Raw genomic sequence first — 16,382 nt, forward strand, 5'->3', positions numbered from 1 at the left:
CTATATTGATTTTTACCTCTGCAAAAAGTGGTTGGATTCCTTTGTGAAATCAAGTCAAAACAAGAACTGAGGTGAAAAGGTGGGTGGTGAGGCCCTGGCACAGAGGAGCCGTGGCTGCTCCATCCCTGGAAGTGCCCAAGGCCAGGTTGGAGCAGCCTGGGACAGTGGGAGGTGTCCCTGCCCATGGCAGGGTGGCACTGGGTGATCTTTAAAGTCCCTTCCCACCCAAAGCCTTCTGGAATTCTCTGATCTTTCCAGAGGGGGAGGTGGTGATTTCTGTTCCTAGCAAAGGCTTTCTGCACTTTGTTGAGCATTGCACTACAATGAAATGCTTGTTTAATAACTCACCTGATGGCACAGATCCCTTCCAGCAGCACTCCAACCAATTACATTTGTTTGAAATTACAAGCTCTGCTGGGAGTTTTTGCCAGCTGCCACAATAGAAAGTCTCTTGGAATTCAGCAAGTCTGCCTCCTTTAGAATAATAACTTTGGAGTAGAGGAATAGTAACGCTGTCCACTTGCAAGAGATGCTACTTTGCCAGCATTGTAGCCTTAGCTAAAACCTCCTAAATTAAATTGTCTGCTAGCATTTCCATTAGAAAATGTAATTTCCAAGCTTTTATTGCTCGGCCATAAAATTCTCCAGGTGCTAAAATTGAGTATGGACGGTTCTATCCGTGGAGATAAAATTCCAGGAGGCCAAGTTGCTTTGGGAAAGAGGACAGAAGGCTGAAGGCTCTTCTTTCCTGCACTCAAAGTCATCCAAAAACCACAGCTGAGACCTCAGACATGTAGACAAGGCAGGAGGAGAGTGAGGGCAGTCAGATCCAAGGTTATCCAAGCAGATCCCAATCCTTGGAGAGACTCAAACCCCACCTGGACACAGCCCTGAGCTGTGCTCCAGAGGCACCTTGGACAAAGAACCCTTTGTGCTTCTTGGTTGTTGGTAGTCAGCCCACCAGTTTGTCCTTCAGCTGTGTAACTCAGTTATTTTTCATTCATCTGTCCCCTTTGTTTCAGAGGGCAGCAGCCCGGAATACAAATGAGGGGAGAGCTATCAGTGATTAGAGATAATGTGCTAAAGCTGGGGCTGAAATATTTGTTAGAAAATGGGTTAATAAAGTGCCATGGAGCACCTGTGCTGCTGTGGAGCAGGCATTAGGAGGAGATTATGCTAATGTGGGTATTTAGTAGCAAGTCTTCTTTGGGATTACTCTCTGCTATTATCATCCTCAGCCCAGGAATTGTAATTCAAAAGGCAGCAAATGATCAAGGATTTCGTTTATTTTCTTTTTTTTTTTTCCTTTTTTTTATTTATTTTTTGACTGCTCTTTAGCCTGCTGAATTAGAGGATGTTGCAAGGAATCTTTTAAACACTTTAAATGTTCTTGGAGAGAAAGAAGTGCACTGGGCAGGGATGTGTAAATATAAAGAAGTGTTAAATGAAATTGATTCGTTTGTGGTGGGCAGCTGGTAGGCCTGGAGGTGCAAAGACAGGGGAAGAGGGAAAGAAAAGAGACAAAATTAGAGAAAGGAGAAAACTGGGGGAGTTTGAGCACTGAAGAGTGCCTTCAGGCTGAGCCATTGAAATGATTTTGAGTCTCCTATGGTGAGACACTGGTGAGGCACCTCAAAATCTGGGGGCAGTTTTGGACCCTTCTCAACAAGACAAACATGGAGGGGCTGGAGGATGTCCAGGGCAGGGAATGGAGCTGGGAAGGGGCTGGAGAGTTCCTGAGGAGCTGGGAAGGGGCTCAGACTGGAGCAAAGGGGGCTCAGGGGGCCCTTGTGGCTCTGCACAGCTCCTGCCAGGAGGGGACACCCGGGGAGTCGGGCTCTGCTCCCAGGGAACAGGGACAGGAGCAGAGGGAACAGCCTCAGATTGCTCCAGCAGAGATTTTGGTTGAAGTAGGAAATAAGTAAGAAATAAGTAAGAAAAAAGCTGTTTAAAACAGTGCTTTGCAAGAGGGATGGAGGGGTTTGAGGTGAGGGGTGTTCAGAGAAGGCTTTGCTGGGCTGTTGGTGCCTTCCTAAACTTTGCTGAGGTTTGGGTTCTGCTCTGGGGTTTCCAGGTCTGGGGCTGTTGTTTCCCAGCCAGCCTGACAAGGGAAGAGGGCTCTGGCTCCCGTTAGCACACGGAATTTGTCTCCCAGAGAAGCAGAGCTCAGGCATGGGGAGCATGATGATGTGCAGGAAGGCTGATCAGCTGCAATAAGGCATTCATTATCCTTCCATCTAAATTAACTGAAATGACATCATAATAGTGCCTTTTAGAACCTCACTCCAAATTCCCTCTCTTTTATCAAATTATCACCTAAACCAAAATTATTTTAAGCTGTCTCTGTGTATTCTTGTTTAGATAATCATTCTGCCATTAAGGAAATAATTTTCTCTTTTTTTTTTTTTTTTTTAATGTTTACTTAAGGAAAAATAGTGGGGAGGACATAGCTAGTTTGTGTTGCTTCTTTTTCTCTCAGAAATTTTCCTGTCAGAAATCTTTTGCATAAACACTCAGAGTGTAAATCCAAATCCTTGGGTACTGGAGCTAAGTAATGTGCTAAATGGCATAGGTAAAAATATTTCCACTTTTTAAATCTTTCTCTTTGGATTATTCCTCCAGAGCAGTGTTTCTGCAGAGGCACTTGGGTGGGTGTTACATCCTGCACCCGACTTTCCTCACCTCCTGGAGCTCCTGCAAATACTTTCCAACAGTGTCAGAACTGAGTGAGAGAAAACAGGGCACAGAATGTTTTTAAACACGAGTAAATCAGGGCACTTGACTAATTAGGAGCGAGAAGGGCAGAATAAAAAGTGACTGAACCTGAGAAAGGGCTAAAAAAAACGAGTTGTTTGGCCCAGTGACTCCTGTTCTGTTTCTAACTCGAATCCCTCTGTCCCTCCTCCATTTACAATTGCCACTGGAAGCCAGGGTTTGATGTATGTTCCCACCTCCTGGAGGCACTGAGGTTGTTTGGAGGGAAAAAAGGACCTTCTGGAAAACTACAGAATCCAACCATTAATTTTTGCTCTGTTTGTTGAAGCAATCTCTGCATCCACAAACCAATTAAGCACCTCTGGGCCCAGGGGAAGTGAATAATAATCAATAACAGGATAAATTCCCAGGAGTCAGGGGTTGAAATTGAAGTCAGTTGGTGAACCAGCAGCACATTCCTGGATGGATGAACCCTGGAGTGAGAGCCATAAAGGGGAGAAATTACTGGAGAAACGAGAACTGCCTGAGGCAGGACAAGGTGAATGGACCCAAGCAGGTCACTGAGATTTGGTCACCTGGATTTTTGGTTGGGTTTTTTTTGAGAATTTCTGCTTTTTATGGCCTGTATTTCCTAATTGACCTTTGCCATGGTTTCCTCCATCTCCTTTTCCCTGGCTTCTCTCACCTGAGCTCCCAGCCATGCTTTTATGGCACGTTCAAAAGGTGGTGGGCAAATCCCTGTTCCTGCTGGATCATGGAGAGCTGATCCTGATCTGGTCAGGAAATGGATAAACAGGGATCAAATGCCAAAAAATCCTGGTGGCAGAGAAAAGGTTTTGGAGACACCTTAAAGCCTCTCTCAGGGGCTCCAGGAGAGCTGGAGAGAGACTTGGGACGAGAGAGGAAAAAGGGGAAATGGCTTTAAGCTGAAAGTGGGTGGATTTGGATGGGATATTGGGAAGGAATTGTACCCTGGAGGGTGGGCAGGCCCTGGCACAGGTGCCCAGAGCAGCTGTGCCTGCCTCTGGATCCCTGGCAGTGCCCAAGGCCAGGCTGGAGCAGCCTGGGGCAGTGGAAGGTGGGGTTGGGTGTGAATGGATGGGATTTAAGGTCCCTTCCAACCAAAATGATTCTGATTCTGCTCTGGGGAAGGTCTCTAAACACAGAATAAGAGGACAATCCTGCCTCAGAGGATCAAACTGCAACAGAAATCTCTGGATGCCCTTGGAGCCATCCCCATCCCCCTTCCCCAGAGCTCACACAAAAACCTCCTCTGTCCAGGGGGTTGATTTTCTTCTTTGGTGGATTTTTATGCCCTTCCTTCTTCCACATATCCTGAAGTGACTTCCTTCTGTAATCATATTCCTTCTATTCCAATCACATCATAGAAAATGTTAATTTCCTGCTTTTAATTGGGTTGATAAAGTCTTTTGTCTCACAAATCTTTCCCAGTACATTCGGATTAGGTTTTGTTGTCTTACATGGCAGCAGAGTCCATTGTGTTGGGTTCCAGGCTCTGAACTTCTCCCTTTTTCAAAGTTTAACTTCTGTGGCTCTTCCTGACATGGATAATAAATTCTTTTGTTCATTGAAACTGAATTTCAAGAAGAGCACTTCTTTTTATGCACACGCAACTGGGAGCCAATCTTGGTTATTAATTACAGCGAGATAAGGGCTGGCACTGCGAGGGATGCTCTCCAGCTGAGAGTTTTGATTATTTATCCCTTGGCCCAGTGATGTCCAAGTCCACCTTTTATCCTTGAGAGTGTTCCAGCAGCCAATTCCTTTCTTCTTCAGTACAGAACCGTTGCTTTTGGGTTAATTCCACTTATTCTGAAGAGCCTCTTCTTGCTTCATTTTCTGTTTTCTCCAAATTTTGACAGTGAAGTTACTGAAAATTGTCAGGATTTGCTTTGGAGGAGGATGAAGAGGATTTAACTAACACCTGGAATGATAAAATATTTCAGCTTCCTCTTTTATTTTTTATTTGGGCATAAACCTGAACCATTTTTATATTCATGAGTTGCAGCAACTTCCCAGGTGATAACAAAGCATTGCCCAGATCCCAGCCAAGAATTCATCCAGCATGATTTTTTACTGTGGAAATGCTCTCTTCAGAGTGGTGATCTTGCAACTTGCCCCTTCTTCTTGTCAATGTTTTAATTAATATATTTTAAAAATTAACTTCATTGGATTAAAAACATCTTAATTTTGCTGTTTTCTCTCGGCACTGGAGATGCTGAAATATCCTGCAAAGTGCTGTGAGGTTTCCCATGACATTTGTTTTGCAAACGAAGATAGACTGTAATAATAATTCAGTAGGAGTAGTAGAAGAAGAAACAATAATAATAATAATAATAATGATGTTAATAATAATAATGATGATGATAATAATAATAATAATAATGTTCTGTTGACTGTCACTGGGGTTTCTCCACTGACCTGTACAGGAGGTGTTTTATCCAGTCACAGAAGGATTGATCAAATCAAAAATAAACTGGGATTCCAGTAATTCAAAAATCAACTTTAAGTCTCTCCATCTCTTCTTTGGGATGTTCCTTTATGGAAAACTGGAGGAATTCCTGGCTTCCTAAACCCCCCTGATGCCCAGGGGTTGTTTAATTCCAGCTCCAGTTGAACACATGTTCTGTGCTCTGCTCCTTTTCCAGTGGCAAACGCAGCAGAATTTCTATTATTTATTCTTTGTTGGTATTCCCTGGAATGAATAGAAGGGGAAAAAATGAGAGTTACAATTGAAAGCAAAATAATGGTATATGAAGTAATGAGATTGTGCCAAAGCTTAATTAGATGGAGCAGATTGAATACCTTGCAGTGATGTCTTCAGGCAGCATCGTTAAGCTGGAGGCACGATCCTGCCTGAGCTGGAACCAGTTTTAGGTCCATGAGGAAGCAGCCTGGGATGGCCCCTGCACCACGTGAGATTGTGCATTTTGGGGGAAGATTTACAGATCTCCTTCTGTTATCAGCTTTCAAAAGCACAAGGCAAAGCAGGGCTGAGGAGGGGATAAAGCTGGTGATTGTCCGATCACACAGATAAGCTCGATTTCAGTCTTAGTTTGTGCTGCAGCTCAGTGATTGAATCTCAGATCTCCAATCCATTTGTTTTGGAGCGGTGCAGGGCGTTCATCTGTGTGCTGGATTCAGCTCATTTATAAAATCTCTTCATGAACTCCTTGCCCAAAACACTGACAAAGACACTGAAGGGCTGAAATTCCTCCTTGGCTGTGCTGGGTGCAGGTGCAGAGAGATCTCTGTCATCTTAGTTATAAAGGATAATATTATAAAACACACCTGTATATATGTATGTACTTGATTTTTATGTATATTTGCTTATATCTTAAAAATACTTTGATATTTAAATTCTTTTTCTGTTTTTCTTTCTTTTAATTTTAATTTAATTAAATTTAATTAAATTTAATTTTAATTTTCCCATCTAGATCCTTTCTTTCTTCTCCATAATTCTGCCATGGGGATGATCTGACCTTACCCTACAGATACATCCCAGTGGCATCCAATTTTTCCCTTTATTAATTTATTTCAATATATCAATAAATAAACTCTCTTAGCATCCTGATAAATCTATGTACATATTGATATGTTTATGAATGTATGCACATATTGATATATTTATATAAATACATCAACATGTTCATAAATAATCGCTTGGCAACATATTGCCCATATATAAATATATAAATATTTATTAAAAATGTCTGTTTCCATCATGTTGGATTATCTGGAGGCTTCTTTTCTCTTGGATACCAAACTTTCAGCTAAATACAATTTTTTTTTCAGTATCTTAAATTCAGCACAAACCCTATCTAGCTGGTTTGTTTTAAATAATTCTGCCTTTTTTTATTTTTAATTGACCAGCCTGGAGAAAAATAATATTTTTATTTGCGGTAGTAAACTTTCTTTTTCAATATTGGTTTTGGAGGTGGGGAAAAAGCAAACCCAGAACATGTCAGGAGGGGTTTTCATCATTTTTGGGGACTCTGAGGAGACACAAATCTCTCCCCCAGCCTGCTCCAGGGAGCAGCTCATTTGTCTGGGCATTAGCTGGCAGCTGCACAGCATAAATTTGGAGTTTGCAGGGGGAATCTCATGTTTGTTTTGAAAATGAAGATCAGGCTACCAAGGAATAATCAGTTTATTTTTCAGCACCATGAATATGTAGTGCCCTACTTCTCCTGTGCCATTTGGTTTTCTCTTTCAGGCTTGTCAGGCCAACTCCTTTTGCAATTTAAGAGGTGTTTTAGGAACTCTATAAACTACAGTGGGTACTGAATTAGCATTTTGGAAATAGAGCAGTGAACAATGTTCTAAAAACTGTAAAACTGTCCTTCACCAGCATTTCTGTTGTTCCATAAGTAGATTTTTTTTTTGCCTCGTGTGTTTAAAAACATGTTTTTCTTGCCCTTAAGGTTAAAATACAACCAGTTGCACGTCTGGCTTAGACACAACACTGTAACTTTAAAACTTTATGTCTATATAGTGCTAATAAACTGAATTTTTAATGATCTCTTGATTATGAAAAGATATTTTAAAGACAAGTGATTTTATCCCAAACACTCCCTCTGTTTCTGCATATGCTAATTTACTTGATTAATTTGGAGAACATCTGCATAGAATTCTGTACCCTTACCAGTGGTGAGATCACACTGCTTTTCAAGTATCAGCCTCAAACTTCACTTTCCAGACAGACTCAGATTTTGTGTCTAATTGGGATGCCAAATATACAAAGGTACCCCAGAAGTGTGTAATTATGTCATTTTCTCTTGATCTTTCAGAGTCTTCCTGCGAGCAATTAATCAGTATGCAGATATGCTGAACAAAAAATTCCTTGATCAAACCAACTTTGAGTTACAGGTAAGAAAAAACTCCCCGTTTGAACGGAATAAATGATATTAATGTAATAAATTTCTGCCCCGTGTAGTTTTGGTGGGTTTATTCGTGGTTTATTCTTGGTTGTGAACCCCAGTTATCCCAGTTTCAACCATTCCAGGCTCGGCAGGTGCTGTGATCCATTCCTGACTTGTGGGTCTTGTCACAGAATCACAGAATCACAGCAGGGTTTGGCTTGGGATTCTGCCTGAGTCATCAAAACACAAAGAATTGGGGTTTGTAGCTGGGAAATATTTGTTGGAAACATAAAGGCAACGAGGAGCTGTATTAAGAATTTATCAAGAAACACCATCTCTGTGGTGTCTGTTCTTTTCTCCTTTAAATATTTATGTGCATAATTTAGAGACTTTTAAGTTGTTTTGTAGGTGTGTAGAGAAACGTCTCAGAGAATTAATGGAATCTCTTCTTGTCATTTTGGGGGCTTTCAGCTCTGGAACAACTATTTCCACCTGGCTGTTGCTTTTCTCACACAAGAATCTTTACAACTGGAGAATTTTTCAAGCGCTAAAAGAGCAAAAATCCTGAACAAGTAAGTCCTGCTCGTCATCTAAATCACGGCCGAGAACTCGAGGTCTATTGCCATAATTTCAGTTTAATTTCTTTGCTAAATCTATTCAAATTGAGATGCAATCAGGGGATAATGAAAGGTTGGGTTGAAAAACATGAATCAAGTGTTGTGTGTGTTTCTGCCCCGGCATGGAGATCTGAATTTCACCATTCATTAGGGATGGATTCAGTGTTTGCTGCTGCAGGATGCTCAGAAAGTCAAGATTCTCACATTAACATGCTATAAAACTGCATTTTGAAAGCACTTCAGCTTTGTGCTTCCTCTAATCTCATTTTATATTTTATATCTGCTCTTTACTGTTCATCCCTGACTTTGTTGAGAGGGAATTTTGGTGCTCCAGCCTTTTCCACGGGGCTGTCCCTGAAGGATGGGATGGGGTAGGTGCAGCCATTTCCTCCTTCTGGGGGATCATTCCCTGCCTGCAACCACCCCACTGCCAGTCAGAGTCCCACAGCAAAGGAGAGCTGTCAAAAACGGGGGGAAAACCTGGAAATGAGAGTGGGACATGAAGATTCTGTTCAAACAAGAGTGATTAAGGGTGGAAAAACCTCTAAGATCATGGAGTCCAAGGCCACCTCTGCCCCAGGTCCCCAAGTGCCACATCCTTGCAGCTTTTAAATCCCTCCGGGGTGGGGAAACTCCACCTGAACAACCAGCTCCAGTGCCTGACCACCCTCTGAGTGAGGAATTTTTCCCAACTCTCCATTTAACCTCCCGTGGCACAACTTGAGGCCAAGTTTTCCCCTTGTCCTGTTGATATTTCTCCTGCCTTTTCTTGGGGTTCCACAGCAGTGACCTTATTATTGCTTAACTAAACACCAAGCTCTGAAAAGAGCCAGTGTTGTGATTTCAGGCAGAGTGTGTGGATTCTTTTTCTTTTTCTATTTGGGAAGAGCAGCTGGAAAAACCAGGTGTTCCCACAGGCAGTGAGGTCACAAAAATGGGGAATTTCCAAGCTGTGATTCCCTGAACAAGCCCAGCTCAGGCTCCTGATGTGTACAATAAATAGAATGTGTCTATATAGAGAAAGAAAATGCATTTTGTATCCCTTCAGCTTCCCAATCCAGGCCTTTCTGTCTGTTATTGTGATGAGAGAACTCCCGGGGCAGCGGGGCCAGTTCAGCACTGCTGCAGTGATTTGGTTTTAAAGGCTTTTTGCTTGTGTGGCTTTTGGGTTTTGACCAGAAAATTCAGAAAGGGTTCCACATCTCATCCCTTTTTATGGGAGCCAAGTTTTGCCCTGCAAACTCCAGCACTCCCTCCTGAGTTTGGAGGTGTTTCCTTTGGAAGCTGTGCTCTACCTGAGCCTTGAAAGAGAATTTTAAAGCACGTCAGGATCTGCTCTACCTGGGGCTCGTGGGGCTTCCATGATGAAACAGGAATATTTACAAGTTCAGTGGAAAAGTGGTGTCAAGCAGAGCTCAGGGTTTGGGGCTTGTGCTATAAATGCCATAAATAACATTACAGATAAAGGTATAAAGGTTTTTTTAAGGAAACTGAGCTGGTGTTGCAGAGCCAGGTGTATTTTATTTAAGGAAATTGAGCTGGTATTGTAAAGGCAGGTATATTTTATTTAGGAAACTGAGTTGGTGTTGCAAATAAATTTTATTTAATTAAATTTAGAATCCCTTTGCTCTCTCTGCCCACTGTTAATGAGCACCTACGAGAGCATTTTAGTCCAGCTCAGACTCCTGACCTGAGCAAAGAGCCAAAAGCTGAGCTGGAAATTGCTGTCAAATACATTTGTGGACTGATAATTCCTCTTTGTCAGGATGAGAACAACAGGCACAAATTTTCTTGGAGTGATTTTTATAATAAACAGAGCAGTTTATCTCACTGAAGGAATTCAAGGAATCAACAGGCATTTCTCACTGCTAATACAAGTAAATAAATTAAGTCGTTTGAAGAGGTTGCTTAATAAAGTTTGCAAAATTGTAAATCTTTGTTTATAATGAATTTGCAAATTGTTATTTTCAGTTTAATCAGGTTTTGGAGACAGGAATCAAGACAATAAATTTGAGATTCAATAAATGCATGGTCTGGAGGCACTCCCATTGCTGTGTGAAGGCACTTCTGTGTCAAAAGGGATGTAATTAATCAGTTAATTCAATATCACACTCACCCATCTTTTTAAGTACATATTTCAATTAAAACGTCAAATATTTAATAATTAAAATTTAATTATTGTAATTTGTAGGTTTTGCTAAACATTGCATTTAAGCATTAGATAGTAGCAGATTCCTAATGATGCAGAAGATTCTCTTTAATCCATATTAATGACTGGGTGTCTCACTATTATCCCCCACAAATCCTACAAGTTGCCAGATATAACAGTTTGGCTCATCTTGTTATTTAAGTAATGATCTTTAACTTGCAAATATTCCATGTAGCAAATGCATCCTTGGAGCTCGTTAGGGCTCTGATCCCATTGTTAATGAAGGCTTGGGATGATTTCCACTCATTAAAGCTTTCCTGTGGAGAGGGAGGGGAGTGGGGAATCATCCTGATGGGACATGGGAGGTGTTGGTGCACCAGCTTTAGGGTGGGTGTGCTCCCACCTCTGCCTGGGACCGTGGAATGTTGGAATTGTTGAGGCTGGAAACCTTTTTTCCCCAGTTTTTGATGCTGACAGAAGCATTGCTGAGCTGGTGGGGGTAGCCAGGTAATCTCAGTAGTGTGAGTGCCATTTGAGAACCTGTTCTGGGGTTTCTTCCCTTTTTGAAGGCTGTGATCTGATTTGGGAATGAGATTTATCTGCTTGGAGGTCTTAGATTTCTTTTGTTCTAATGCTGGTTCTGTGTTCCTTTTCAAGGTACGGGGACATGAGGAGGCAGATTGGGTTTGAGATCAGGGACATGTGGTACAACCTGGGTGAGTATCCTAAGCAGTGTTCCCTTCAGTGTTCCCAAAAAACCATTTAGAGGGATATTCCTGGGAAAATTCAACGCCAGGTTGGATGGGACTTGGAGCAACCTGCTCTATGGAAGGTGTCCCTGCCCATGGAATGAGATGGTCTTTGGTGTCCCTTCCAACCCAAACCATCCCCTGATTCTCTAAAATGAATTTGCTTTCTCTTGAAACAAAAGTATGCCTGCAGAGAGCTTTTAAAAGTCAGGTGATTTAAGAAATCAAGCCACCTCTGCACATTTAATTCAGCATCTGGGTAGGAACATCACTCTTGTTAATATTTATTCGGTTGTGGTTTTTGTGGGTTTCAGCCTCTTCTGAACACAAAGCCATTGTTATGGTGATACCTATTCAATAGGGATTTTTCCCCCTTAAAAATATCTGTATACACACATATTTTTATTTACTCACTTGAGTTTTTATTTACTTTTATTTACTGCACTTGAGGATGCAGTACCTGGAACTGTAGCAAAATGCCTGTGTCCAAAGGTTCTCAGTACCTCTTGGTACCTGGAAATTCTGCTTAAACTCTGCTTTTCAGCCTTGTCTGGCAGCATCAGGGACTCAGGAAAGCCTGGGAAGTTGGAGCTCCCTGGAGCTCGTGGGTAAGTGAGGCAGCTCTGCCTCTCTCCAGCCTGGGCTGCTCCCTGGGTATAATTTGCCTGTACAGAGATTGAATTTCATGAGAAACTCAGTATTTACTGTGACCTGAGTGTATTCATCTGCCAGATTTCATTTTCCTGAGTTTAACAGCACAGACACTTCAGCTCTTCTGAGTTTTATCAGAACTTCCTTAAATGATCAGAAATAAAGCGTTTGCCACTTCACTTCTATCTCTGGCTGAGCTGTTGTTGCTGGGAGTTGAAAAACCCCAGCATTTCTAAGAGAAGAGAGTGCCAAGGGTTCATAAGTATTTGATATCACAGAATTTGCATCCTATCTGCTGGAATGATGAGAAAAGGCTTCAGAGAGCAGCTGAGTTCACTTTTATTAGAAGCATCTTCGGTGAATTAAGTGTCTGGAGAACAGATTAGAGCTTAGTGCACGGCTGAGATGTGACTTGACAGGCAGGTAATAAAATCAGTGTTGTGCCTGCTGCTGCATCACCCAGCGTGGGCTGCTGGCAGCCTCTGGGTGAGTAATTAGCCAAATCCATCCCTCTTCCAGCCCCACAGTCGTGGAGCCGTGCAGTTGGTGAGGTTGGAAAGGTTGGTAGTTGGTAAGGTTTGAGGGCACACCTGGAGTGCTGTGTCAGCTCTTCCCTCAGGTTGGGAAGGACCTTGGGACTCTTGAGTCCATCCAGAGGGGACAGTGAGGCTGGAGAGGGGCTGGGAACACAAACCCTGAGAGGAACCACTGAGGGAGCTGGGGGTGCTCAGCCTGGAGAGAAGGAGACTCAGGGCTGCCCTCATCACTCTCACAGCTCCTGAAAGGTGCCTGTGCTCAGCTGGGGCTGGGCTCTTGCTCCAGGCAGCACTGACAGAACAGAGCACACAGCCTCAAGGGAAATACAGGTTGGGTATCAGGAAAAAGTTTTTCACAGAAAGGATGATAAAGTTCTGGAATGGCTGCCCGGGGAGGTGGTGCAGTCACCAGCCCTGGGTGTGTTTAACAAAGCCTGGATGTGGCACTGGGGGCCAGGGTTTAGCTGAGCTGTTGGGGCTGGGTTGGACTGGATGATTCTGTGAATTCTGTGAAAAGGTCGAGTCCAGCCCAGCATTGCCAAGGCCACCACTGCCCCATGTCCCCAGGTGCCATATCCGCATGGGTTTTGAATCCCTCCAGAGATGGGGACTCCAGCACTGCCTTGGGCAGCTGTGCCAGGCCTGGACAAACCTTTCCATGAAGGAATTTTCCCAAATATCCACCCTGAGCTTCCCTGGGCCAGCCTGAGGCCGTTCCCTCTGCTCCTGTCCCTGTTCCCTGGAGCAGAGCCCGACCCCCCGGCTGTCCCCTCCTGGCAGGAGCTGTGCAGAGCCACAAGGTCCCCCCTGAGCCTCCTTTGCTCCAGGCTGAGCCCCTTCCCAGCTCCCTCAGCCACCTTTTCTCCTCACTAATATTTCTGGCCTCTTGGGATTCTTACGGATTTTTTAACTTTTCCCAGAATTTACTGCACTCAGAGTAGAAAGTTTGACGCAGACTTTTCCATCCAGCTGGTGTTAACTGAGGTTGTTTTAGCCGGGCTGGGCTTTGTGGAGTGCCTTGTGCCTTTCACTACTGCTGCTGTCACTGGCTGCTCTTTACAGGTTATTTAGTTGCTCCAGGGTTCAGTTTCTCACCATTAACAAGGATAATAATTTCCCCTGCAGTTTTGGGAATCGATTGGCTCAAGGGGTAGTGTTTTCTTCAATATTTCTTCCTGTGCTGTCATGAAAGCCTTTTATTTTTAATGGATTTTTTATAAATGGAGATTATCCAGGTAAGATCCCTCTGTGACCTCCTCAAGCTTTAATATCTGTGATTCTCTAAGATCCATTATTGGGATCATTAATGCCAAAATCCCACATGTGTAGGGAGTGAGGAAATTGCTGCTCTTCCCAGGAAAAGCTGGGAGAGAAAGGTAAATGTGAGGCAGGACCCCAGTCTAAGGCAGCCTTTGTGCTCCTCCTGAGCAGCACCTTGATTTTCCTCATCTTTGTCACACAGAGAGTCCATGTTAAACTCGTGGATCATGTTTCACTTCTGGCTCCTCACCAATCTCATCTGTGTCACAGCATCAATTAAGGAATTCCAACTTCTCACTGCATGGGAATCGATTGGGGGGTGCCTGACACTTTTATCTTGGAAGCTGCGCTGCATTAATCAAATGATTCATGTGTATGTTCAGAAACCAAATCAGGAGTGAAAGGCTGGAATTCTGGAATTCTTGAGCACAGCTTCTTTATGTCTGTGCCATTGTGCATGAAATGTGAATAAACCAAACCACCCTGACTTTTGATTTATGGATTAAAGGGTATAGAAAAGCCTCAAAAATGAATGTTTTGTCTCATCAGGTTTTGTTTCTAAATACCGTGATTAACACTCGATGCCTGCTGAGTTAAAATTCCCCAGCTGGGAGCAAGGCAGTCCTCCAGCTATAATGCACATTTAAAAGTATAATTTTTTTTTCTGAAATTAAATAGTAAAATAAGAATTCTTAAAGTTTTCACTTGGCTGCCTGTTTCTGATGCAGAGGAGGCCTCAATAATCACACCTTCCTATTTTTATGAGCAGAAAAAAAATAAAAGAACATTTATAGTGCAGAGCAGCACTTTAGAGGCTTTTTTCCTTCCATACCACAACCTGAACTTTAAAATGTGTTACTTTGAGTCAGTGTTTTGTCGAAAGTGGGGCTTCTTAAACTTTGCTGAGACATTAAAGCGTCAAAAAAACCATCCAACAGGCCGTGGCCTGTCTTGGAGATGCAGAAACTCAAAAACCACACACTGGGAAAGGGTTTTGTGATGCAATTTAGCAAACAGAACCTGTGCACAGGGCGCGGTGGTTGGTGGCACCCTCAGTTGCGTGGCAGAGGAGTTGCAGTGACATTTCAGGTGACATCCCGGTGGGAAAGGTGGCCAGGGAAAGGCAGCTCGGAGGTGTTGGTGACGTCTGAGCCAGCTGGGGGGAGATGGAGAAGAGAAGCTCCTCAAGGTGAAGGGGAATGGTTGCTGGTGTCCTCCAGCGAGTGCCACCGTCCCTGCCAGGGCTTGACGTCACCAAAGGTGTCTTGACAGGGCCCTCGCTGTGGTTGGAGGGAAGGCCAGGGTTAAAAATAGCCCTGAACTTTGGGTGTTACATAAATAGAAGTCATTGCACATAACCCTCTCTGGATTAGTCAGGCGTGTTCCCAACCAGCCCAGGGCACAGGGGAGGCTGCTGGCAAATTACTGACAGGGTTTTGTGGCCCAGACTGAAATGGGAAGAATCTGGGAAATGAGAATCACGCTTTGTCCAGCCAGGAGAGCACCTTGGCTTTGGTTTGTGGGGAGGTGAGCACGTCCCATGGCCAGGCACAAGGTGCTGCAAGGGGAAGGTTTTGCATGTTCAAAGGGGGCTTTTTTTGCATGTGGGTCCTCAAGCAGCTTCACAAGTTGGTTTTCAGAAGAGACTCCTCAATTTTCTCCCAGACTTGTCACATTTGGAGTCTCTGTGTGGGAGTTCCCACATTCCCGCGGGGAGGAAAAAGGTGAATTCCTTGCTGGGTTGTTTATCAGACAGGGGCATGGATGCCCTGGGGGGCCAGGGGAGGATTGTTTCCCTTCCTGCTTTGCTCCCAGTGCTTTCTTCAGTGGCCCAGCATCTCCCAGGATCACTCTGTCACAGCAAACCCATTCGTGTCACCACTGATGCGCGCGGGACAGACGTCACACAGGGCTCCCGCTCCAGGGGCTTCCCCCAGAGAGCTGCAAAGAGATCATCATCTAATCAAAGATTCTAATCTTGTGTGGATTCTTCACATCTCAAGTTCAAAAGATGTTCCTCTTCTGAGGGAATTCCTGTGCTCGAGGCAATGGAAAAACCCTCTGTGGCCCAGGGAGAGCTGCAGTTCAGGCAGCGCGTGATGAACAACTTCTGTCACCGTTATTTGTTTTCTGCAGTCTTGACTCTGACACTCCTCAGGCATAACACAAGAAATCTGTCACCTGAGAGATCCAATGTAATCATCCTTGTAGGAGACTGAGGGAAGCTTTAGGGCTCTCACTTGATATTCCTGAGCAGCCCCAGCACTGCAGCAGCACCCAAAGTCACCATTTTCCTTGATATTAATTTGCCCTGATCCGATTGCTAATGCTAATAGGATTCAGGAGTTTGCCAAATCAAGGGACTTAAATTATATCTGCTAAAAAAAGGAGTGTGTTTTGGTGGTGAAGGATTTTTCTTGATTACATTTGTTGAGATTTATGTTAGTTCTGGTCAAAGTGAAACTAGCAATTAAAGACTTCACTGGTTACTGTCACAGTGGTGTAGTGCAGTGGAATAAAAATGAGCTGAAATCTGTTTGTGTCCTGTACCACTGGTAACTGCAGTGGGAAGCAGGAGTGTGAGAGCTGGAGGGAACTGAGGACTGGACTCCAAAGAATCTTGTCTGAAGCACGATACTGGGCATAGAAACAGAGTTTAAACCTGGTTGTAAACCCTAACAGGGCATTTGAGAGGAACATCTCCAGCTGTGTCCTCAGCTCCCAGTGGATCCCAGCCTGTTGCTGATGGAGAAATGTGGTTTTGTTTGCTAAACTTCTGCCTGGAGCTCTCAGGGCTGTGCTGCTCCAGCACCATGGCACAG

The 16,382-nt window shown here is 43.7% G+C and overlaps 1 protein-coding gene across 1 annotated transcript in view; it reads left to right on the forward strand.

Annotated features, from left to right (window-relative positions):
• The window catches only part of DOCK1 (dedicator of cytokinesis 1), a 273,464-nt gene that overhangs the window by 186,436 nt on the left and 70,646 nt on the right, over nt 1-16,382 (forward strand). Inside the window, exons 30-32 of the mRNA XM_038141075.1 lie at nt 7,527-7,605; nt 8,070-8,170; nt 11,022-11,080. Coding sequence (XP_037997003.1) covers nt 7,527-7,605; nt 8,070-8,170; nt 11,022-11,080 — 239 coding nt within the window. The remainder of the gene's footprint in view (nt 1-7,526; nt 7,606-8,069; nt 8,171-11,021; nt 11,081-16,382) is intronic.

Source organism: Motacilla alba, chromosome 6 (assembly GCF_015832195.1).
Source record: "Motacilla alba alba isolate MOTALB_02 chromosome 6, Motacilla_alba_V1.0_pri, whole genome shotgun sequence".
Taxonomy (NCBI): domain Eukaryota; kingdom Metazoa; phylum Chordata; class Aves; order Passeriformes; family Motacillidae; genus Motacilla; species Motacilla alba.